This window comes from Coturnix japonica, chromosome 1, assembly GCF_054131305.1.
Source record: "Coturnix japonica strain WE chromosome 1, WE-NBRP24, whole genome shotgun sequence".
Taxonomy (NCBI): Eukaryota; Metazoa; Chordata; class Aves; order Galliformes; family Phasianidae; genus Coturnix; species Coturnix japonica.
The window spans coordinates 235546-261678 of record NC_140663.1 but is presented as its reverse complement, the minus strand read 5'-3'; the positions used below and the strand labels follow the sequence as shown (position 1 = coordinate 261678).

Here is a 26133-nt window from a genome sequence, read left to right as displayed (position 1 = left end):
AGGTCCTTTCCAACCCAAATGATTCCGTGATCCTATGAAGGTTCTCTCAATCCAAACACATTTCATGATCCTATGAAGGTCCCCTCAATCCCAACCCATTCTTTGATCCTGTGAAGGTCCCTTCCAGCCCCAATGATTCCGTGATCTTTAGAAGGTCCCCTTGATCCCAACACATTCCATGATCCTATGAAGATCTCCTCCAGCTCAACCCATTCCATGATCCTATGAAGGTCCCCTCAATCCCAATCCATTCTTTGATCCTATGAAGATCCCTTCCAGCCCAAATGATTCTACGATCCTACGAAGATTCTCTCAATCCAAACCCATTTCATGATCCTATGAAGGTCTCCTCCAACTCAGTCCATCCCATGATCCTATGAAGGTCCACTCAATCCCAACCCCTTCTTTGATCCCATGAAGGTCCCCTTCCAACTCAACCCATTCCATGATCCTATGAAGGTCCCTTCCAACCCAAATGATTCCGTGATCCTATGAAGATTCTCTCAATCCCAACCCATTCCATGGTCCTATTAGGGTCTTCTCCAACTCAAACCATTCCATGATCCTATGGAGGTCCCCTCAATCCCAATCCATTCCATGATCCTATGAAGGTCCCTTCCAGCCCAAGTGATTCTATGATCCTATGAAGGTCCACTCAATCCAAACCCATTCTGTGATCCTACAAACGTCCCCTTCCAACCCACACCATGATCCTGTGAAGGTCCCTTCCAGCTCAAATGATTCCGTGATCTTTAGAAGGTCCCCTTGATCCCAACACATTCCATGATCCTATGAAGGTCCCCTCAATCCCAACCCGTTCTTTGATCCTATGAAGGTCCCCTTCCAGCTCAGTCCATTCCATGATCCTATGAAGGTCCCTTCCAGCCCAAATGATTCCGTGATCCTATGAAGGTTCTCTCAATCCCAACCCATTCCATGGTCCTATTAGGGTCTTCTCCAACTCAACCCATTCCATGATCCTATGGAGGTCCCCTCAATCCCAACCCATTCCATGATCCTATGAAGGTCCCTTCCAGCCCAAATGATTCTGTGATCCTATGAAGGAACAGTGGGGATGGGATGATGGTTGGACTCAATGATCGTAAAGGTTGTCTCCAACCTTAATGATTCTGTGATCCTATAAATGGGGACAGTGGGGTTGGGATGATGGTTGGACTCAATGATCGTAGAGGTTGCTTCCAACCTTAATGATTCTGTGATCCTATAAATGAGAACAGTGGGGTTGGGATGATGGTTGGACTCGATGACTGTGGAGGTCGTCTCCAAACCTAATGATTCTATGATCCTATAAATGAGGATGATGGGAATAGGTTGGTGGTTGGACTTGGTCATAGAGGTCATCTCTAACCTCAATGACTCTGTGATCCTATAAGTGGGAATGGTGGGGATGGGATGTTGGGGATGGGATGATGGTTGGACTCAATGATCATAGATGTCGTCTCCAACCTTAATGATTCTGTGATCCTATAAATGGGAACATTGGGGTGGGGATGATGGTTGGACTCAATGATTGTAAAGGTCGTTTCCAACCTTAATGGTTCCCGAAACCCAATCAGAACCCTACACCAACCCCAACTGAACCCCAAACCCAACCACAGCCCTACTCCAACCCTACTCCAAACCCCAAACCCAACCACAACCCTACTCCAACCCCTGTTGAACCCCAACCCAAACTCAGTCCTAACCCCAACCCCATGCAACCCAACCCAACCCAACCCAACCCCATCCCCAACCATAAGCCAATTCTCCAACCCCAAACCAAATTTAACCCCAGTCCAAACCCCAACCCAACCCCAGCTCCAGTCCCAACCCAAATCCCAAACTGAACCCCAACCCAACTCCAACCCCAATTCAGTCCAACCCCAACCCAACTCAATCCCAACCCAATCCTAACCCAATGCAACCCAACCCAACCCCAAAGAACTGAATTCGAACCCAACCCCAACTCAATCCCAGCTCAATCCCAACCCCAACATCAACCAAACCCCAACCCAACCCCAGTGCCAACCCAACTCAACCCAATGCCAACCCAACCCCAGCCTCAACCCCAAATCAATCCCAACCCAGTCCCAACACCAACCCAACACCAACCCCATCCCAACCCCACACCAACCAACCCAACCCAACCCCAACTCAATCCCAACTCAATCCCAACCTAACCCCATCCCAACACACCTCAACCCAATGCCAACCCAACCCCAACCCAATCCCATTCCCAACCTCAACCCACCTCAACCCAAACCCAATCCCAACCCAACCCAATCCCATTCCCAATCCCAATGCAACCCCAACCCAAGTCCAACCCCAACCCAATCCTGTTCCCAACCCCAACCCCAACCCAATCCCACTCCCAACCCCAACCCAACTCCAACTGCAACCCAATCCCATCCCCAATCCCAACCCAACCCCAACCCCAACCCCAACCCAATCCCCTTCCCAACCCAACCCAATCTCGTTCTCACCCCCAGCGCCAACCCATTCCCATTCCCGATCCCAACCCAACCCCAACCCAACACCAACCCAATCCCATTCCCTTTCCCATTCCCAACCCCAACCCAACCCAATCCCGTTCCCAATCCCAACCCAACCTCAACCCAACCCCAACCCAGTCCCATTCCTGATCCCAACCCAACCCCAACCCAATCCCATTCCGAACCCCAACCCAACCCAATCCCAACCCAACCCCAACCGAATCCCATTCCCAATCCCAACTCAACCCCAACCCAGTCCCATTCCCATTCCCATTCCCGATCCCAACCCAACCCAACCTCAACCCAACCCCAACCCAATCCCATTCCCAATCCCAGTCCCACTCCCAACCAAACTCCAACCCCAACCCCAACCCCAATCCAATCCTGTTACCATTCCCAACCCCAACCCAACCCAACCTCAACCCAACCCCAACCCAATCCCATTCCCAGCCCCAACCTCAACCCAACCCCAACACAATCATCTTACCAGCCCCAACCCCAACCCAATCCCATTCCTAACCCCAACCCAGTCCCATTCCCGATCCCAACCCAACCACAACCCAACCTCAACCCAAACCAAACCCATCCCATCTCATCCCAACCCCAACCCATCCCATTCCCAACCCCAACCCACTCCCATTGCCAACCTCAACCCGACCCCAACCCCAACCCAACACAATCCTGTTCCCAACCCCAACCCAACCTCAACCCAACCCCAACCCAGTCCCATTCTCATTCCTGATCCCAACCCAATCCCAACCCAATCCCATTCCCAATCCCAACCCAACCCCAACCCAATCCCATTCCCAGCCCCAGCCCCAACGCCAACCTCAACCCAACCCCAAACCAATCCCATTCCCAACCCCAACCCCTTCCCAACCTCAACCCACTCCCACTTCCATTCCCAACCCAACCCCAACCCAATCCCATTCCCAACCCCTGCCCAACCCCTACCCCAACCCAATCCCGTTCCCAACCCCAACCCAGCCCCACTCCCAACCCCAACCCAATCCCAATCCCAATCCCACTCCCAACCTCAACCAAACTCCAACCACAACCCAATCCTGTTCCCATTCCCAACCCCAACCCAATCCAACCTCAACCCAACTCCAACCCAATCCCATTCCCAGCCCCAACCTCAACCCAACCCCAACACAATCATCTTACCAGCCCCAACCCCAACCCAATCCCATTCCTAACCCCAACCCAGTCCCATTCCCGATCCCAACCCAACCCCAACCCAATCTCGTTTTCAACCCCAGCGCCAACCCAATCCCATTCCCAACCCCAACACAACTTCAACCCAACCCCAACCCAGTCCTATTCCCATTCCCAATCCCAATCCCAACCCCAACCCAATCCCATTCCCAATCCCAATCCCACTCCCAACCAAACTCCAACCCCAACCCCAACCCAATCCTGTTCCCATTCCCAACCCCAACCCAACCCAACCTCAACCCAACCCCAACCCAATCCCATTCCCAGCCCCAACCTCAACCCAACCCCAACACAATCATCTTACCAGCCCCAACCCCAACCCAATCCCATTCCTAACCCCAACCCAGTCCCAATCCCATTCCCAACCCCAACCCCTTCCCAACCTCAACCCACTCCCACTTCCATTCCCAACCCAACCCCAACCCAATCCCATTCCCAACCCCAACCCAACCCCAACCCAATCCCGTTCCCAACCCCAACCCAGCCCCACTCCCAACCCCAACCCAATCCCAATCCCAATCCCACTCCCAACCTCAACCAAACTCCAACCACAACCCAATCCTGTTCCCATTCCCAAACCCAACCCCAACCCAACCTCAACCCAACTCCAGCCCAATCCCATTCCCAACCCCAACCCCAACCCCATTCCCAACCCCAACCCAATCCCACTCCCATTCCCAACCCAACCCCAACCCAATCCTGTTCCCAGCCCCAACCCAGCCCCACTCCCAACCCCAACCCAATCCCAATCCTGTTCCCAACCCCAACCCAACCCAACCCCAATCCCATCCATTCCCTGGTTCTGTGATCTCAGGGCTGCATCTGCATTCAGATGCTGGGGAAATGGGGTGGGATCTTTTTGCCTGTGGAGCAGTCGGTTGCGTCTCTCTCATTAAATTCCATTTCTACATCAACAAAACCCCCAAAACCTTTTAATTCAGAGCAAACAACAAAGCGTGGGACCATCCAGGGCAGTGACTTGTTGGTGCAGCATCTTCAGATCAACGTGAACCCATGCACGCTCCTCCTGCAGTGCATGGCCCAGGACCCCCGAGCTGCAGCCCCCCATTGCCCACCATGTTCATAGCTGTGGGGTGGGGGAAGGGGGGCAGAAGGGTCACGGGGGGACCCTCCATAGGCTGCCATGGAGGTGGGAGGGGGCTGCTGCCTGTAGGATGCATAGGGGCCAGGTAAGGGAGGGGAGGTCAGGTAAGGGGGGCTGAAGGTGCCCACCCCACTGCAGACCCTCATGGGGCTGGGGGTGAGTGTGGGGTGGGGGGGGTCCCTGTACCCCCTGAGCACCACGCAGTGCCCTGAGACCCCCCCCCATATGGGTTCATTGCCCTCCTTACCATAACATCCATCATCCCATGAGCAGGGGCTGGGGGTGCAGAGGTGCAGAGGGGTCAATGGGCCGGGGGGGGCTCCGAGGGGCTCCAAGAAGTTGGGGGGGGCAGCTGGGAGGTGCTGGGGGGGGGAGCAGAACATCAGCTCAGAACTCATTGGGTGTAATGGGATGGGTTATACTGGGGGGGGGGTCTGCACACCTGGGGGGGGGGGGCACCCCTATGGCTGCACACTCAGGGCGCCCCCATGGCAAGGGAGGGGTGGGGGGTGATGGGGGGCAATGAAGACCCCCCCTTGTCCCCCCACCATGAAGGAGGGGGTCCAGCCCCTCTCATACCTGTGCAGAGATGGGGGCTGTCGTGATGGGGGGGCACAGGAGCCAACGGCACCAGGAGCCTGTATAGGAGACCCTGTATTGGGGGGGTGGGGGGGACAAGGAAGCCCCCCCCCCCAGCCTGGTTTGAAGCCCCCAGCCCCACTTTGGGTGTAATATGGGGGTCCTGCTCCCCCCCATTGACCCCTATGGAGCGTGGGGGGGTCTCACCTGCAGTGTTGGCCTCCATTTGCTGCCTGGTTTCACGGCGCCATTTGGCTCGTCTATTGGAGAACCACACCTGGGGGGGGGGGGATGAGGATGTGCCCTCCTTGTGCAATGGGGTGTGCATGGGTGTGCAAGGAAGTGTGCAAGCAAGTGTGCAATGGGGCATGCTGTAGGCATGGGGAGTGCAAGCAAGTGTGGGGCGGGCATGGTGCGTGCAAGGATGTGCCATGCAACGTGCAGGAGTGTGCCACGGTGTGTGCAAGGATTGTGGAACAGAGTGTGGCACTGAGTGTGCAAAGATGTGCCATGCAACGTGCAGGAGGGTGCTGTGGAGTGTGCAAGGATTGTGCAACAAAGTGTGCCATAATGTGTGCAAGGATGTGCCATGCAACATGCAGGAGTGTGCTGTGGAGTGTGCAAGGATTGTGCAACAGTGTGCTTCAAAGTGTGCAAGGAAATGCCATGCATTGTGCCAGGATTGTGCAACAGAGTGTGCAGAGAAGTGTGCAACAGAGTGTGCAGAGAAGTATGCAACAGTGTGCCACAGAGTGTGCAAGGATTGTGCCATGCAACATGCAGTAGTGTGCAAGGATTGTGCAACAGAGTGTGCCGCGGAGTGTGCAAGGAATGTGCAATGGAGTGTGGCACGGAGTGTGCAAGGACATGCCATGCAACGTGCAGGAGTGTGCAAGGATTGTGCAACAGAGTTTGCCAATGAGCGTGCAAGGACATGCCATGCAACATGCAGTAGTGTGCAAGGATTGTGCAACAGAGTGTGCAAGGATGTGCCATGCATTGTGCAGGAGTGTGCTGTGGAGTGTGCACGGACTGTGCAATGGAGTGTGCAGAGAAGTGTGCAACAAAGTGTGCCAATGAGTGTGCAAGGATGTGCCATGCATCGTGCAGGAGCGTGCCCTGTAGCGTGCAACACAGCTGTGCACAAGACATGCCCATGCAGCACAGCGCTGCACAACAGGGGTCTGTGCAACACACCCACGTGCAACACAGGTGTGCAAAGCGCACGCACGTGCAGCAAGAGTGTGTGCAATGCACGAGTGTGCAACACACTCACATGCAAAACAGGCATACGGCGCATAGCCGTGCACATGCAACGCAGGCAGGTGCAAAGCAGACGCATGCAACACTGTGGTGCACAACGGAGGCGTGTGCAACACACGCGCGTGCAACAGAGGTGTGCAAGAAGCACCAGACCTGGATGGTGGTGTCAGGGAGCTGCGTGGCTGCAGCCAATCGGCTCCTGGTGCTGCTGTCCGGGTATTGGCCCCGTTGGAACGCTGCAAAGGGGGGGATGCAATCAGGGGGTGCTTTGCACACCCATTTGCACGCCCCCCCTACTTTGCACACACCCCCTGCTTTGCAAACCCCTCTTGCTTTGCACACCCATTTGCACACACCCCCTACTTTGCGCACATGCCCCTACCTTGCATGTACCCCTTCATTGCACACCCCCCTGCTTTGCACACCCCCCTGCTTTGCACATATCTCATTTTGCACACCCCCACTTTGCACACACCCCCCTGCTTTGCAAACCCCTCTTACTTTGCACACCCCCATTACTTTGCACACCCCCCTATTTGCACACCTCCCATTGCTTTGCACACCCCCATTACTTTGCACACACCCCCTTTTTGCACACCCCCCCTGCTCTGCACACACTCCCTACTTTGCACACCCCCATTTTGCACACCCCCACTTTGCACACCCACCCTACCTTGCACACACCTCCTGCTTTGCACACCTCCCACTGCTTTGCACACCCACCTACATTGCACACCCCCATTACTTTGCACACACCTCCTGCATTGCACACCCCCCCTACTTTGCACACCTCCCATTGCTTTGCACACACCCTGCTTTGCACACCCACCTACATTGCACACCCCCGTTACTTTGCACACACCTCCTGCATTGCACACTCCTCTACTTTGCACCCCCCTTACCTTGCACACACTCCCTACTTTGCACACCCCCCTTCTTTGCACACCCACCTACATTGCACACCCCCATTACTTTGCACACCCCCTGCTTTGCACACACCGCTACCTTGCACATACCCCTTCATTGCACACCCCCTACTTTGCACACACCCCCTGCTTTGCACACACACCCCCCATTACTTTGCACACCCCTCCTGCTTTGCACACCCCTCCCTTGCTTTGCATCCCCTCCAACCCAATGCATCCCAATGAGAGCCCATTGCAATGGACCCTTACTTTGCACACCCCCCCATTACTTTGCACACACACCCCACTTTGCACACCCCATTGCTTTGCACACACCCCTGCTTTGCACACACACCCCACTTTGCACAAGCCCCATATTACTTTGCACACCCCCTTCTTTGCACCCCCCCCTTGCTTTGCATCCCCTCCAACCCAATGCAACCCAATGAGATCCCATTGCAATGGACCCTTACTTTGCACACCCCCCCTGCTTTGCACACCCACCTACATTGCACGCCCCCATTACTTTGCACACACCTCCTGCATTGCACACCCACCTACATTGCACACCCCCCCCCCCTTTGCTTTGCATCCCCTCCAACCCAATGCAACCCAATGAGATCCCACTGCAATGGACCCCTACTTTGCACACACACACCCCACTTTGCACACACCTCCTGCATTGCACCCCCCCCCCTTGCTTTGCATCCCCTCCAACCCAATGCAACCCAATGAGAGCCCATTGCAATGGACCCCCATTACTTTGCACAACCCCCCTGCTTTGCACACCCACCTACATTGCACGCCCCCATTACTTTGCACACCCCTCCCTTGCTTTGCATCCCCTCCAACCCAATGCAACCCAATGAGAGCCCACTGCAATGGACCCTTACTTTGCACACACACACCCCATTACTTTGCACACCCCTCCTGCTTTGCACACCCCCCCCCTTGCTTTGCATCCCCTCCAACCCAAGGCAACCCAATGAGATCCCATTGCAATGGACCCTTACTTTGCACACCCCCCCATTACTTTGCACACACACCCCACTTTGCACACCCCATTGCTTTGCACACACCTCCTGCATTGCACACCCACCTACATTGCACACCCCCCCCTTGCTTTGCATCCCCTCCAACCCAATGCATCCCAATGAGAGCCCATTGCAATGGACCCCTACTTTGCACACCCCCCCCCATTACTTTGCACACACCCCTGCATTGCACACCCCCATTACTTTGCACACTCCCCTACATTGCACACACACCCCCTTGCTTTGCATCCCCTCCAACCCAATGCATCCCAATGAGACCCCTTGCAATGGACCCTTACTTTGCACCCCCCCCATTACTTTGCACACACACCCCACTTTGCACACCCCATTGCTTTGCACTCACCCCTGCTTTGCACACACACCCCACTTTGCACAAGCCCCATATTACTTTGCACACCCCCTTCTTTGCACCCCCCCTTGCTTTGCATCCCCTCCAACCCAATGCAACCCAATGAGAGCCCATTGCAATGGACCCCTACTTTGCACACACACCCATTACTTTGCACATACACCCCACTTTGCACACCCCATTGCTTTGCACACACCTCCTGCATTGCACACTCCCCTACATTGCACACACCCCCCCCTTGCTTTGCATCCCCTCCAACCCAATGCATCCCAATGAGATCCCATTGCAATGGACCCTTACTTTGCACCCCCCCCCCTTTACTTTGCACACACCCTTGCATTGCAGACCCACCTACTTTGCACACCCACCTACGTTGCACACACCCCCCCTTGCTTTGCATCCCCTCCAACCCAATGCAACCCAATGCAGCCCATTGCAATGCACCCCCACCTTCCTCCAGTGCTCTGCATTGCTGCTGGCTCAGCACGGTCCTGCTGCGCTGTTTGCTGCGTCCTGGGGGGGTCCCTGGGGGGGTCCGGGGGTCTGCAACTGCAATGAGAGACGTGTGTGTGTCTGTTGGTGTGCGTGCATCTGCGTGCATGCAGGTGTGTGTGCATCCAAATGAGTGCATGCACGTGTGCATGTGTGCATGCATGTGTGTGCATCCTTGTGCGTATGTGTCTGCAGGTGTGCATGCATCTGTGTGCATCCAAATGTGTGCATGCACATGTGCATGTGTGCATGCATGTGTGTGCATCTGTGTGTGTGTGTCTGCAGGTGTGCATGCATCTGCGTGCATGCAGGTGTGTGCAGCCAAATGAGTGCATGCATGTGTGCATGTGTGCATGCATGTGTGTGCATCCTTGTGTGTGTGTGTGTCTGCAGGTGTGCGTGCATCTGCGTGCATGCAGGTGTGCATGTGTGCATGCATGTGTGTGCATCCTTGTGCGTATGTGTCTGCAGGTGTGCATGCATCTGTGTGCATGCAGGTTTGTGTGCATCCTTGTGTGCATGTGTCTGCAGGTGTGCATGCATCTGCGTGCATGCATGTGTGTGTGCATCCAAATGAGTGCATGCATGCGTGTGCATCCTTGTGCGTATGTGTCTGCAGTTGTGCATGCATGTGTGTGCATGCAGGTGTGTGTGCATCCAAATGAGTGCATGCATGTGTGCATGTGTGTGTGCATGTGTGCGCATCCTTGTGAGTATGTGTCTGCAGGTGTGCATGCAGGTGTGTGCGCATACAAATGTGTGCATGCACGTGTGCATGTGTGCATGCATGTGTGCATGCATGTGTGGGCATCCTTGTGTGTGTGTGTGTGCAGGTGTGCGTGCATGCATGTGTGCATGTGTGCATGCATGTGTGCATGCATGTGTGTGCATCCTTGTGTGTATGTGTCTGCAGGTGTGCGTGCATCAGCGTGCATGCATATGTGCATGCATATGTGCGTGCACGTGTGTGCATCCTTGTGTGTATGTGTCTGCAGGTGTGCATGCATTTGTGTGCATGCAGGTGTGCATGTGTGCATGCATGTGTGTGCATCCTTGTGCATATGTGTCTGCAGGTGTGCGTGCATCTGCGTGCATGCAGGTGTGTGTGCATCCAAATGTATGCATGCATCGGTGTGCATGCATGTGTGTGCATCCTTGTGTGCGTGTGTGCATGCACGTGTGTGCATCCTTGTACGTATGTGTCTGCAGGTGTGCATGCATCTGTGTGCATCCAAATGTGTGCATGCACATGTGCAGGTGTGCATGCATGTGTGTGCATCCTTGTGTGTATGTGTCTGCAGGTGTGCGTGCATGTGTGTGCATGCAGGTGTGTGTGCATCCAAATGAGTGCATGCACGTGTGCATGTGTGCATGCATGTGTGCACATCCTTGTGTGTATGTGTCTGCAGGTGTGCGTGCATCTGCGTGCATGCAGGTGTGTGTGCATCCAAATGAGTGCATGCATGTGTACATGTGTGTGTGCATGTGTGTGCATCCTTGTGCGTGTGTGTCTGCAGGTGTGCATGCATCTGTGTGCATGCAGGTTTGTGCATCCAAATGAGTGCATGCATGTGTGCATGTGTGTGCATCCTTGTGCGTATGTGTCTGCAGGTGTGCATGCAGGTGTGTGTGCATACAAATGAGTGCATGCACGTGTGCATGTGTGCATGCATGCGTGTGCATCCTTGTGTGTATGTGTCTGCAGGTGTGCATGCATCTGCGTGCATGCAGATGTGCATGCATGTGTGCATGTGTGCATGTGTGCGCATCCTTGTGCGTATGTGTCTGCAGGTGTGCATGCATCTGTGTGCATGCAGGTGTGTGTGCATCCCAATGAGTGCATGCACGTGTGCATGTGTGCATGCATGTGTGCGCATCCTTGTGTGTATGTGTCTGCAGGTGTGCATGCAGGTGTGTGTGCATACAAATGTGTGCATGCACGTGTGCATGTGTGCATGCATGTGTGTGCATCTTTGTGTGTGTGTGTGTCTGCAGGTGTGCATGCATCTGTGTGCATGCAGGTGTGTGTGCATGCACGTGTGTGCATCCTTGTGTGTATGTGTCTGTAGGTGTGCATGCATGTGTTTGCATGTGTGCAGGTGTACATGCATCCACGTGTGCATTTGTGCATGTGTGTGTGCATGCATGTGCCTGCAAGTCTGCAGGTGTGTGTGCATCCTTGTGTGTGCTTGTGTGCATGTGTGCATGCATCCACGTGTGTGCATGTCTGCAGGTGTGTGTGCATCCAAATGAGCGCATGCATGTGTGCTTGTGTACAGGCGTGCATGCATGTGTCTGCATGTCTGCAGGTGTGTGCATCCTTATATGTGCATGCACGTATGTGTGTGTGCACCCATGTGTGTGTGCATGTCTGCAGGTGTGCATTCATGCATGTGTGTGTATGTGCATGCATCTGCAGGTCTGCAGGTGTGTGCGCATCCTTGCGTGTGCTTGTGTGCATGCATGCATGCATCCATGTGTGTGTGTCTGCAGGTGTGCATGCATCCTTGTGTCTGCATATGTGCAGGTGTGCATGCATCCATGCATGTGTGTGCACGTGTGCACCCACGTGTGTATGTGTGTCTGCAGGTGTGCATGCATGCATCTGCATTTGTGCATGCGTGCATGCATCCATGTGTGTGTGTGCATGTCTGCAGGTGTGCATGCATGTGTCTGCACGTTTGCAGGTGTGCATGCATCCCGTTGTGTATATGTGCACGCCCGCAGTGTCCTTGCACACCCAGTTGTGCACCTACCCGCGCTCTCCCCCCCCTGCAGCGCATTGTGTTGCATTGATCCCTGCAGCCCCCGCAGCACCCGATTGATGGACGAGACCTGGGGGCAAAATGGGGCTGCAGGGGGGATGGGACCCCCCCACATCCCCATGGACCCCCCTCCCACCCCCCCACTTCTATATGGACCCCTCCACCCTCCCACCCCCCCCCACCCCTATATGGACCCCCCCCTTCTTACCCCCCCTACCCCTATAGGGACCCCCCCCCCTCCCACCCCCTCCACCACTATATAGACCCACCCTCCACCCCTATATGGTCCCCCTCACCTCCCACCCCCCCAACCCCTATATGGACCCCCCCCCTCCCACCCTCCCCACCCCAATATGGATCCCCCCACAACCCCATAATGTACGCCCCCCCTCCCACCCCCCCACCCCTATATGGACCCCCCAACCCCTATAGGGACCCCCCCCTCCCACCCCATCAACCCCTATATGGACCCCCCCTCGCCCCTCCCCTCTCCCCCCATATCCCCATGGACCCCCCCTCCACCCCTATATGGACACCCCCACCCCCACCCCGCCAACCCTATATGGACCCCTCCACCCCCACCCCCCTCATCCCTATATGGACCCCCCACACCCCCACCCCTATATGGACCCCCACACCCCCACCACCCCCCCCACTATATGGCCCCCCCCCACCCCCACACCCCTATATGGACCCCCCCCCCCACCTCCCCAACCCCCCAACCCCTATATGGACCCCCTCCTCCCACCCCCCTCACCCCTATATGGCCCCTCCCCCCTCTCAACCCCCCCACCCTATATGGACCCCCACCACCCCACCCCTATATGGACCCCCCACACCCCCAACCCCCAACCCCTATATAGACCCCCCCCTCCCACCCCCCCACCCCTATATGGACCCCCCACACCCCCAACCCCCAACCCCTATATGGACCCCCCCCCCACCTCCCCAAGCCCCCAACCCCTATATGGACCCCCCCCCCTTCCAACCCCCTCACCCCCATATGGACCCCCCCCCCTCCCACCCCCCTCACCCCTATATAAACCCCCCCCACCCCCCCACCCCTATATGGACCCACCACCACCACCCCACCCCTGTATAGACCCCCTCCTCCCACCCCCCTCACCCCTATATGGCCCCCCCCCCTCTCAACCCCCCACCCCTATATGGCCCCCCCCCCTCTCAATCCCCCACCCCTATATGGACCCCCACCACCCCACCCCTATATGGACCCCCCCCCAACCCCTATATAGACCCCCCCCTCCCACCCTCCCCACCCCTATAGGGACCACCCCCCCCCCTTCCAACCCCCCCACCCCTATAGGGACCACCCCCCCCTTCCAACCCCCTCACCCCCATATGGACCCCCCCCCCCCCACCCCCTTCACCCCTATATAAACCCCCCACACCCCCCCACCCTATAGGGACCCACCACCACCACCCCACCCCTGTATAGACCCCCTCCTCCCACCCCCCTCACCCCTATATGGCCCCCCCCCTCTCAACCCCCCACCCCTATATGGACCCCCCCCAACCCCTATATAGACCCCCCCCTCTCACCCTCCCCACCCCTATATGGACCCCCCACACCCCCAACCCCCAACCCCTATATGGACCCCCCCCCCCACCTCCCCAAGCCCCCAACCCCTATATGGACCCCCCACACCCCCCACCCCCCACCCCTATGTGGACCCCCCCACCCACCTCCCCAAGCCCCCAACCCCTATATGGACCCCCCCCCTTCCACCCCCCTACACCCCTATATGGACCACCCACCACCACCCCACCCCTATATAGACCCCCCCCCTCCCACCCCCCCCACCCCTATATGGACCCCCACCCCTCCCACCCCCCTCACCCCTATATAACCCCCTCCCGCCCCCCCACCCCTATATGGACCCCCCACACCCCCAACCCCCAACCCCTATATGGACCCCCCCCCTCCCCCCCACCCCTATATGGACCCCCCCAACCCTTATATAGACCCCCCCCTCCAACCCCCCCCACCCCTACATGGACCCCCACCCCTCCCACCCCTCCCACCCCCCCCACCCCTATATGGACCCCCCCCATACCCCATTGACCCCCCCCCATCCCCAACTCACGCTGGGGGGGCTCCGTGCCCCACATCCCCCCTCCTCATTGAGCTGCCGTCGAATCTCCCACGCAGCCACAGCCGGGCGCTGCAGCTTCAGCTGCAATATACGATCGGCCACCAGGGGGCGCAATACACGAGCTTTGCTGCCCCCATTAAACCTTATGGGTCCCATTGACCCGGTCCGGTAATAACGCCTTAAGATTTTACTAACGCATCCATTGGACACCTATGGGGGGATATAGGGTGATATAGGGCAATATAGGGGGGATATGGGGGGATATGGGGGGATATGGGGGGATATAGAGGGGTATTGAAGGGATATGGGGGGATATAGGGGGATATGGGGGTATATAGGGGGATATGGGGGGATATGGGGGGATATGGGGGGGTATAGAAGGGATATGGGGGGATATAGGGGGGATATGGGGGATATGGGGGGGTATAGAAGGGGTATGGGGGATATAGGGAGGATATGGGGGGATATGGGGGATTTGGGGGGATATGGGGGACAAAGGGGGATATAGGGGGATATGGGGGATATGGGGGATATGGCGGGGATATGGGTGGATATGGGGGATATAGGGGGGACAAAGTGGGGATATAGGGGTATATGGGGGGGGTATAGGGGGATATAGGCGGATATAGGGGGGATATGGGGGGATATAGGGGGATATAGGGGGGATATGGGGGATATGGGAGGATATAGGGGGATATGGAGGGTATGGGGGATATGGGGGGGTATGGGGGGATATGGGGGGACATGGGAGGATATGGGGGGTATGGGGGGTATGGGGGATATGGGGGGGATAAGGGGGGATATGGGGGGATATGGGGGAATATGGGGGGATATGGGGGAATATGGGGGATAAAGGGGGATATAGGGGGATATGGGGGGGACATAGGGGGATATAGGCGGATATAGGGGGGATATAGGGGGATATAGGGGATTATAGGGAGATATGGGGGGATATAGGGGGGATATGGGGGGATACAGGAGGGATATAGGGGGGATATGGCGGGATATGGGGGGGTATAGAAGGGGTATGGGGGATATAGGGGGATATAGGGGGATATAACGGGATATAGGGGGATATGGGGGATATAGGGGGATATGGGGGGGGGTATAGAAGTGGTATGGGGGGATATTGGGGGGTATGGGGGGATATGGGGGGATATTGGGGGGATATGGGGGGATATAGGGGGATATGGGGGGATATGGGGGATATAGGGGGATATGGGGGCATATAGGGGGACATAGTGGAGATATGGGGGGATATAGGGGGGAAATGAGGGGATATGGGGGGATATGGGGGGATATGGGGGTATGGGGGATATAGGGGGATATAGGGGATATGGGGGGGATATGGGGGAATATGGGGGGATATAGGGGGGATATGGGGGGATATAGGGGGGATATGGGGGGATTATAGGGGGAATATGGGGGGATATAGGGGATATGGGGGGTATAGGGGGATATAGGGGGATATGGGGGGATATTGGGGGATATAGGGGGATATGGGGGGATATGGGGCTTACTTGGAGGCTCTGGGAGATGTCGGTGCTGCGCAGCCCCTGTGCTGCCAGCTGGATGATCAGCTGCCTCTTCAATGGGGGCAGGGGGCAGCCATTGGTGTAGACCCCCGAGCTGGTTGATGCTGCTGGGACCTGATGGGGGGGGGAAATAGGGGGGTATAGGGGGATATGGGGGGATATAGAGGGATATAGAGGGATATAGGGGGTATATGGGGGGATATGGGGGGATATGGGGGCATATAGGGGGGATATAGGGGCATATAGAAGGGATATGGGGGGATATAAGGGGGGATATGAGGGGATATAGGGGGATATGGGGGGATATAGGGGGATATGGGGGATATAGGGGGGATATGGGGGATATAGGGGGGGCATGGGGGGATATGGGGGGGATATAGGGGATATGGGGGGATATGGGGGGATATAGAGGACATAGGCGGATATGGGGGGATATGGGGGGGATACAGGGGTATATGGGGGGATATAAGGGGGATATGGGGGATATAGGGGGGACATGGGGGGATATGGGGGGATATGGGGGAATATAGGGGGATATAGGGGGATATAGGGGGATATAGGGGGATATGAGGGGGATATGGGGGATATAGGGGTACATGGGGGATATAGGGGGATATGGGGGAAATGGGGGGGTCCCTGATGGAGGGGAGGTGGAGATGGAGGGAGGGGTTAATGGCGGGGGTGGAGTGTGCAACAGAGTGTGCAAGGAGTGTGCAAGAATATGACTTGGAGTGTGCAAGGAGCATGCAAGGAATGTGCGAAGAGCGTGTGCAAGGAGTGTGCAACAGAGTGTGCAAGGATGTGTTATGGAGTGTGCAAGGAGTGTGCAACAGTGAGCAAGGATGTGGCTTGCAGTGTGCAATGAGTGTGCAACAGAGTGTGCAAGGAGTGTGTAAGAGAGCATACAATGGAGTGAGCAAGGATGTGCCATGGAGCGTGCAAGGAGCGTGCAACAGAGCGTGCCATGGAGTGTGCAATGATATGCAATTGAGTGTGCAAGGAGTGTGTAAGAGAGCATGCAATGGAGTGAGCAAGGATATGTGCCATGGAGCGTGCAAGGAGCGTGCAATGGAGCAGCAAAGCATGCAATGGAGTGTGCAGCAAAGCATGCCATGCAGCGTGCAAGGGTTGTGCACTGAGCGTGCAACAGAGCATTGCACGGAGGACTCACCTGGTTGTTGCATGGGGAGGTGCTGCAGGTTTTGGTGCTCAGGGCGTTTCTCCTGCAGGTGTTGGTGCAAAAGGGGGGACTGCATCAGCAGCTGCAGCTGCACCTGCATGCATCTGTTGCAACGCCATGGAGCTGGGGTTGCGCCTGCATGCATCTGTTGCAATGTTATGGAGCTGTGGTTGCACCTGTATGCATCTGCTGCAACACCACGGAGTTGGGGTTGCACCTGCACGCATCTGATGCAATGCTACAGAGCTGCAGCTGCACCTGCATGCATCTGTTGCAACAACATTGAGTTGCACCTGCACCTGCATGCATCTGTTGCAACACCACGGAGCTGGGTTTGCACCTACATGCATCTGTTGCAATGACATGGAGCTGCAGCTGCACCTGCATGCATCTGCTGCATTGCAATGGAGCTGGGGTTGCGCCTGCATGCATCTGTTGCAATGTTATGGAGCTGTGGTTGCACCTGTATGCATCTGCTGCAACACCACGGAGTTGGGGTTGCACCTGCAAGCATCTGATGCAATGCCATGGAGCTGGGGCTGCACCTGCATGCATCGGTTGCAATGACATGGAGCTGGGGTTGCACCTGCATGCACTGGTTGCAATGACATGGAGCTGCAGCTGCACCTGCATGCATTGCTTGCAATACCATGGAGCTGGGGTTGCACCTGAATGCATCTGATGCAATGCTACGGAGCTGCACCTGCACCTACACGCATCTGTTGCAACAACATGGAGCTGGGGCTGCAGCTGCATGCATCTGTTGCAATGACACGGAGCTGGGGCTGCGCTGCTGCAGGTGCAGCAGGTTGGAACATGGCAACGCTGCATGGCTCCAAACCACAAAGCACCGAATGCTGATGCATGAAACCCCAAAGCACCAAAACCCCAAAGCACCAAAACCCTAAAAAACCAAACCCCAAAGCCCTGAACCCCAAAGCAACAAACCCCAAAGAACCAAAACCAGCACCAAAACCCCAAAGCATCGAAGTCCAAAGCACCAAACCCCAAAGCATTGAACCCCAAAGCACCAAAACCCCAAAGCACTGAACCCTAAAGAACCAAACCCCAAAGCACCGAACCCTGATGCATCAAATCCCAATGCACCAAACCCTGAGGCACCAAACCCCAAAGCATCAAACCCCAAAGCACCAAACCCCAAAGCACCAAAACCCCAAAGCTCTGAACCCCAAAGCATCAAAACCCAAAGCACTGAACCCTAAAGAACCAAACCCCAAAGCATCAAACCCCAAAGCACTGAACCCCAAAGCTCTGAACCCCAAAGCACCAAACCCCAAAGCACTGAACCCTAAAGAACCCAAACCCCAAAGCATCAAACAACCCAAGGTCTGAACCCCAAAGAACCAAACCATAATGCATCAAACCCCAAAGCACCAAATCCCAAAGCACCCAACCCTGATGCATCAAACCCCAAAGCTCTGAACCCCAAAGCACCAAACCCCAAAGCACCAAACCCAAAGCACCAAACCCCAAAGCACCAAACCCCAAAGCTCTGAACCCCAAAGCACCAAACCCTGATGCATCAAACCCCAAAGCATCAAACCCCAAAGCACCCAACCCCAATATAGGATATAGGCGGATATAGGTGGATATAGGTGGATATATAGGTGGATATAGGTGGGTATAGATGGATATGGTTGGATATCGGTGGATATATAGGTAGATATGGGTGGATGTAGGTTGGTATAGATGGATATAGGTGGATATATAGGGGGATTTAGGTGGATACAGATGGATATAGGTGGATATAGGTGGATATATAGGTGGATATAGGTGGATATAGATGGATATAGGTGGATATATAGGTGTATATAGGTGTATATAGGTGGATATAGATGGATATAGGTGGATATATAGGTTGATATAGGTGGATACAGATGGATATAGGTGGATATAGGTGGATATATAGGTGGATATAGGTGGATATAGGTGGATATATAGGTGGATATAGGCGAATATAGATGGATATAGGTGGATATATAGATGGATACAGATGGATATAGGTGGATATAGGTGGATACAGATGGATATATGTGGATGTAGGTGGATATAGATGGATATATAGGTAGATATAGGTGGATAAAGGTGGATAAAGGTGGATATAGGTGGATATAGGTGGATATAGATGGATATATAGGTGGGTATATAGGTGGATATAGGTGGATATAGATGGATATAGGTGGATATAGGTGGATATAGGTGGATATAGTGGATATAGGTAGATATAGATGGATGTAGGTGGATATAGATGGATATATAGGTGGATATAGGTATATAAACATGGATATAGATGGATATAGATGGATATATAGGTAGATATAGTTGGATGTAGATGGATATAGGTGGATATAGGTGGATGTAGGTGGATATAGATGGATATATAGGTAGATATAGGTGGATATAGGTGGATATATAGGTAGATATAGGCGGATCTAGCTGGATATATAGGTGGATATAGGCGGATATAGGTGGAGATATAGGTGGATATAGGCGGATATAGGTGGATATATAGGTGGATATAGGTGGATATAGGTGGACATAGGTAGATATAAATGGATATAGGTGGATATAGGTGAATACAGATGGATATAGATGGATATATAGGTGGATATAGGCGAATATAGATGGATATAGGTGGATATATAGATGGATACAGATGGATATAGGTGGATATAGGTGGATACAGATGGATATATGTGGATGTAGGTGGATATAGATGGATATATAGGTAGATATAGGTGGATATAGGTGGATATAGGTGGATATAGATGGATAGAGGTGGATAGAGATGGATATATAGGTGGATATAGGCGGATATAGATGCATATAGGTGGATATAGATGGATGTAGGTGGATATATAGGTAGATATAGGTGTATATAGGTGGATATAGATGGATATAGGTGGATATATAGGTGGATAAAGGTGGATATAGTTGGATATATAGGCGGATATAGGTGGATATAGGAGGATATAGGTGGATATATAGGTTGATATAGGTGGATATAGGTGGATATATAGGTGGATATAGATGGATATAGGTGGGTATAGATGGATATAGTTGGATATCGGTGGATATAGGTGGATATAGGTGGATATAGGTGGATATAGGTAGATATAGGCGGATATAGATGGATATATAGGTAGATATAGGTGGATATAGGTGGATATAGGTGGATACAGATGGATATAGGTGGATATAGGTGGATACAGATGGATATAGGTGGATGTAGGTGGATATAGATGGATATATAGGTAGATATAGGTGGATATATAGGTGGATATGATGGATATAGATGGATATAGATGGATATAGTAGATATAGGTGGATATACGTGGTTATAGATGGATATAGGAGGATATATAGAAGGATATAGGTGGATATAGATGGATATATAGGTGGATATAGGTAGATATAGGTGGATATAGTTGGATATATAGGCAAATATAAGCGGATATAAATGGATATATAGGTAGATATAGGTGGATATAGGCGGATATAGGTGGATATAGATGGATATATAGGTAGATATAGGTAGATATAGGTGCGTATAGGTGGATATAGCTGGATATATAGGTAGATATAGGTGGATATATAGGTAGATATAGGCGGATATAGGCGGCTATAGGTGGCCATCGTTACGCACCGCGCTCGGCACAGATGTTCCCGTCGGTCCGGCCCAGATAAAGTCTCCTTATAAAGCCGGGACTCGATGTTTATAGAGCAAATAGCGCCGGGGGGGGGTCGGCTCTATCCCCCCCCCTCCCTCCATCCCCCCCATTATAACGGGGCTGCTCCTCTCGTTGCGCCCCGTCCCCGCGGTGCCCAACACGGAGCCGCCCCTCGGTGCCATCTGCTCCCAATTACACATTAACCACAGCGCTCCGGCCCGGCCCCGATCCGACCCGCACCGAACCGCACTGTGCCCCCCACCCCCAGCCCCAAACAACCCAACCCCGACGGCTACGGAGACCCCGACCCCATCCCTGTGTCCCCCCCACAGCGGGGATCGGATCCCATCCCGGATCCCATCACTCCGGGCCCCAACCCCGATGGACCCTTCCCATCCCCTCACCCTCCCCACCGACCCCCACTCCACCCCCATCCCAACCCCAACGGCTTCGGAGCCCCCCGACCCCCATCCCTGTCCTCTCCAACCCGGGTCGGATCGGGTCGGATCGGATCGGGTCGGATCGGATCGGATCTCCACTCCCTCCCCAACCCCGCTGGACCCTTCCCCTCCCCTCGCTCTCCCAACAGCCCCCCCCAATTCAGTGCCCCCCCCCCCAAATCAAACCCAACCCCGACGGCTCCGCAGCCCCCCGACCCCATTCCCTGTGTCCCCCCCCCCCACCTCGGGTTGGGGATCGGGTCGGGTCGGATCGGGTCGGACGGTACCGAACCATCTCATCGCTCCGGGCCCCATCGCAGCCCCCCAACTCGGGGGGGTCCCGTGCGTAACGCAGCGCAATGAGGAACCGAGCGGGACCCGAAGGTTCCGTGCGCTACGGGACCGCTCCGCCTCCCCCCCACGACCCCAACCCCGATGGACCCTTCCCATCCCCTCACCCACCCCACCGACCCCCACTCCACCCCCATCCCAACCCCGACGGCTTCGGAGCCCCCCGACCCCATCCCTGTCCCCTCCAACCCGGGTCGGATCGGATCGGATCGGATCGGATCTCCAACACCGATGGACCCTTCCCCTCCCCTCGCCCTCCCAGCAGCCCCCCCCCAATTCAGTGCCCCCCCCCCCCCCAAATCAAACCCAACCCCGACGGCTTCGGAGCCCCCCGACCCCATCCCTGTGTCCCCCCCCCCCCCACCTCGGGTTGGGGATCGGGTCGGGTCGGATCGGATCGGACGGCACCGAACCATCTCATCGCTCCGGGCCCCATCGCAGCCCCCCAACTCGGGGGGGTCCCGTGCGTAACGCAGCGCAATGAGGAACCGAGCGGGACCCGAAGGTTCCGTGCGCTACGGGACCGCTCCGCCTCCCCCCCACGACCCCAACCCCGATGGACCCTTCCCATCCCCTCACCCACCCCACCGACCCCCACTCCACCCCCATCCCAACCCCGACGGCTTCGGAGCCCCCCGACCCCATCCCTGTCCCCTCCAACCCGGGTCGGATCGGATCGGATCGGATCGGATCTCCAACACCGATGGACCCTTCCCCTCCCCTCGCCCTCCCAGCAGCCCCCCCCCAATTCAGTGCCCCCCCCCCCCCCCAAATCAAACCCAACCCCGACGGCTCGGAGCCCCCCGACCCCATTCCCTGTATCCCCCCCCACCTCGGGTTGGGGATCGGGTCGGGTCGGATCGGATCGGACGGCACCGAACCATCTCATCGCTCCGGGCCCCATCGCAGCCCCCAACTCGGGGGGGTCCCGTGCGTAACGCAGCGCAATGAGGAACCGAGCGGGACCCGAAGGTTCCGTGCGCTACGGGACCGCTCCGCCTCCCCCCCACGACCCCAACCCCGATGGACCCTTCCCATCCCCTCACCCACCCCACCGACCCCCACTCCACCCCCATCCCAACCCCGACGGCTTCGGAGCCCCCCGACCCCATCCCTGTCCCCTCCAACCCGGGTCGGATCGGATCGGATCGGATCGGATCTCCAACACCGATGGACCCTTCCCCTCCCCTCGCCCTCCCCAGCAGCCCCCCCCCCAATTCAGTGCCCCCCCCCCCCCCCAAATCAAACCCAACCCCGACGGCTTCGGAGCCCCCCGACCCCATTCCCTGTATCCCCCCCCACCTCGGGTTGGGGATCGGGTCGGGTCGGATCGGATCGGACGGCACCGAACCATCTCATCGCTCCGGGCCCCATCGCAGCCCCCCAACTCGGGGGGGTCCCGTGCGTAACGCAGCGCAATGAGGAGCCGAGCGGGGCCCGAAGGTTCCGTGCGCTACGGGACCGCTCCGCCTCCCCCCCACAACCCCAACCCCGATGGACCCTTCCCCTCCCCTCGCCCACCCCACCGACCCCCCTCCTCCCCCATCCCAACCCCGACGGCTTCGGAGCCCCCCGACCCCATCCCTGTCCCCTCCAACCCGGGTCGGGTCGGGTCGGATCGGGTCGGATCGGATCGGATCGGATCGGATCGGATCGGATCGGATCGGATCTCCACTCCCCTCCCCAACCCGCTGGACCCTTCCCCTCCCCTCGCCCTCCCAACCGCCCCCCCCCCAACTCAGTGCCCCCCCCCCCCCCCCAAATCAAACCCAACCCCGACGGCTTCGGAGCCCCCCGACCCCATCCCTGTATCCCCCACACCAGGGATCGGATCCCATCCCTGTTACCCCCTGGTATCGGATCGGACCATACCCAAGTTCGGGGTGGAACCATGGCAGCTCTCCTGGCCCCATCGCTGCCCCATTCCCCCCCCATCCCCAACACCGACGGCTCCGCAGCCCCCCGACCCCATTCCCTGTGTCCCCCCCCCCACCTCGGGTTGGGGATCGGGTCGGGTCGGATCGGATCGGACGGCACCGAACCATCTCATCGCTCCGGGCCCCATCGCAGCCCCCAACTCGGGGGGGTCCCGTGCGTAACGCAGCGCAATGAGGAGCCGAGCGGGGCCCGAAGGTTCCGTGCGCTACGGGACCGCTCCGCCTCCCCCCCACGACCCCAACCCCGATGGACCCTTCCCATCCCCTCACCCTCCCCACCGACCCCCACTCCACCCCCATCCCAACCCCGACGGCTACGGAGCCCCCCGACCCCATCCCTGTCCCCTCCAACCCGGGTCGGATCGGATCGGATCGGATCGGATCGGATCGGATCGGATCGGATCTCCACTCCCTCCCCAACCCCGCTGGACCCTTCCCCTCCCCTCGCCCTCCCAACAGCCCCCCCCCCCAATTCAGTCCATCCCCCCCCAATCAAACCCAACCCCGACGGCTTCGGAGCCCCCCGACCCCATTCCCTGTGTCCCCCCCCCCCACCTCGGGTTGTGGATCGGGTCGGGTCGGATCGGATCGGACGGCACCGAACCATCTCATCGCTCCGGGCCCCATCGCAGCCCCCCAACGCGGGGGGGTCCCGTGCGTAACGCAGCGCAATGAGGAACCGAGCGGGGCCCGAAGGTTCCGTGCGCTACGGGAACGCTCCGCCTCCCCCCCACGACCCCAACCCCGATGGACCCTTCCCATCCCCTCGCCCATCCCACCGACCCCCACTCCATCCCCATCCCCAACCCCGACGGCTCCGGAGCCCCCCGACCCCATCCCTGTCCCCCCCCCCCCCCCCGGGTTGGGGATCGGGTCGGATCGGATCGGCTCTCCAACCCCGCTGGACCCTTCCCCTCCCCTCACCCTCCCAACCGCCCCCCCCCCAATTCAGTGCCCCCCCCCCCAAATCAAACCCAACCCCGACGGCTTCGGAGCCCCCCGACCCCATCCCTGTATCCCCCACACCAGGGATCGGATCCCATCCCTGTTACCCCCTGGTATCGGATCGGATCGGACCATACCCAAGTTCGGGGTGGAACCATGGCAGCTCTCCTGGCCCCATCGCTGCCCCATTCCCCCCCCATCCCCAACACCGACGGCTCCGCAGCCCCCCGACCCCATTCCCTGTGTCCCCCCCCCACCTCGGGTTGGGGATCGGGTCGGGTCGGATCGGATCGGACGGCACCGAACCATCTCATCGCTCCGGGCCCCATCGCAGCCCCCCAACTCGGGGGGGTCCCGTGCGTAACGCAGCGCAATGAGGAACCGAGCGGGGCCCGAAGGTTCCGTGCGCTACGGGACCGCTCCGCCTCCCCCCCACGACCCCAACCCCGATGGACCCTTCCCCTCCCATCGCCCACCCCACCGACCCCCCCCCCACACACCTCAAATCCGCTGCCCCACCTCCCCCATCCACACACCTTCCAGGGCAGAGCGCATAGAACCAAAGCGCTGCGCCCTACGGGTGGGAAGGGGAGGGGGGAGAGGGAAAGGAGGGGGGGGGGAGGGAGGGAGGGAGATAGGAGGATATGGGGAGATGGGGGGAGAGATGGAGGGATGGAGAGGGGTGGAGGGAGGTGGTGATGGAGGGATGGAGATGGAGAGAGATGGAGAGAGATGGAGAGATGGAGAGAGATGGAGAGATGGAGAGAGATGGAGAGATGGAGAGATGGAGAGATGGAGAGATGGAGAGATGGAGAGATGGAGAGAGATGGAGAGATGGAGAGATGGAAAGGGAAGGACATAGAAAGGGATGGAAAGGGATGAAGAGAGATGGAGAGGGATGGAAAGGGATGGAGAGATGGAAAGGGACGGAGAGACAGAAAGGATGGAGAGGGATGGTGAGAGAAGGAGAGATGGAGAGAGATAGGGATTGAGAGAAATGGAGAGGGATGGAGAGACATAGAAAGGGATGGAGAGATGGAGAGAGATGGAGAGATGGAGAGAGATGGAGAGATGGAGCAATGGAGAAAGATAGAAAGGGATGGAGAGAGATGGAAAGGGATGGAAAGGGATGGAGAGACATAGAAAGGGATGGAGAGAGATGGAGAGAGATGGAGAGATGGAGAGATGGAGAAAGAAAGGGATGGAGAGAGATGGAGAGATGGAGAGTGATGGCGAGATGGAAAGGGATGGAGAGAGGTGGAAATGGATGGAGAAAGATAGAGAGAGATGGAAAGGGATGGAGTGACATAGAAAGGGATGGAGAGATGGAAATGGATGGAGAGGGTGGTGGGATGGGGAGACATAGAAGGGATGGAGAGATGGAGAGGGATGGAAAGGGATGGGGAGAGATGGAAAGGGATGGAGAGGAATGGAGAGATGGAAAGGGATGGAAGAAGAGAGAGATGAGAGAGATGGAAAGGGATGGAGAAATGGAGAGATGGAGAGGGATGGAGAGAGAGAAGGTGAGAGATAGAAAGGGATGGAGCAAGATGGAAAGGGATTGAGAGAAATGGAGCGAGATGGAGAGAGATAGAAAGGGGTCAGAAAGGGATGGAGAGACATAGAAAGGGATGGAGAGATGGAAAGGGGATGGAGAGAGATAGAGAAGGAGAGAGATAAAAGGGATGTAGAGATATAGAAAGGGAATGAGAAGAA

General features: G+C 56.5%; 1 protein-coding gene across 1 annotated transcript; it reads right to left on the bottom strand.

Annotated features, from left to right (window-relative positions):
- Nucleotides 1–4620: 4620 nt before the first annotated feature.
- On the bottom strand, nt 4621–17228 carry LOC107323329 (paired box protein Pax-4-like). Its single transcript, XM_085544132.1, has 10 exons — nt 17044–17228; nt 15858–15986; nt 14329–14547; nt 12215–12293; nt 9417–9515; nt 6811–6893; nt 5602–5671; nt 5395–5453; nt 5063–5177; nt 4621–4878 (listed from the first exon to the last, which is right to left on the bottom strand). The coding sequence occupies exons 3-10, from the start codon at nt 14491–14493 to the stop codon at nt 4712–4714; spliced, it is 837 nt and encodes a 278-aa protein (XP_085400258.1). The 5' UTR covers nt 14494–14547; nt 15858–15986; nt 17044–17228; the 3' UTR covers nt 4621–4711.
- Nucleotides 17229–26133: the final 8905 nt, after the last annotated feature.

What these genes read in the sequence shown, in the direction of transcription:
- LOC107323329 (XM_085544132.1), bottom strand. Translation starts at nt 14,493, where the DNA reads ATGGGACCCATAAGGTTTAATGGGGGCAGCAAAGCTCGTGTATTGCGC. An exon ending in GGGCACGGAGCCCCCCCAGC is followed by an intron (nt 12,294 to 14,328) that starts GTGAGTTGGGGA and finishes TTTTGCCCCCAG; the next exon opens with GTCTCGTCCATCAATCGGGT. An exon ending in ATGCAGAGCACTGGAGGAAG is followed by an intron (nt 6,894 to 9,416) that starts GTGGGGGTGCAT and finishes CCCCCTTTGCAG; the next exon opens with CGTTCCAACGGGGCCAATAC.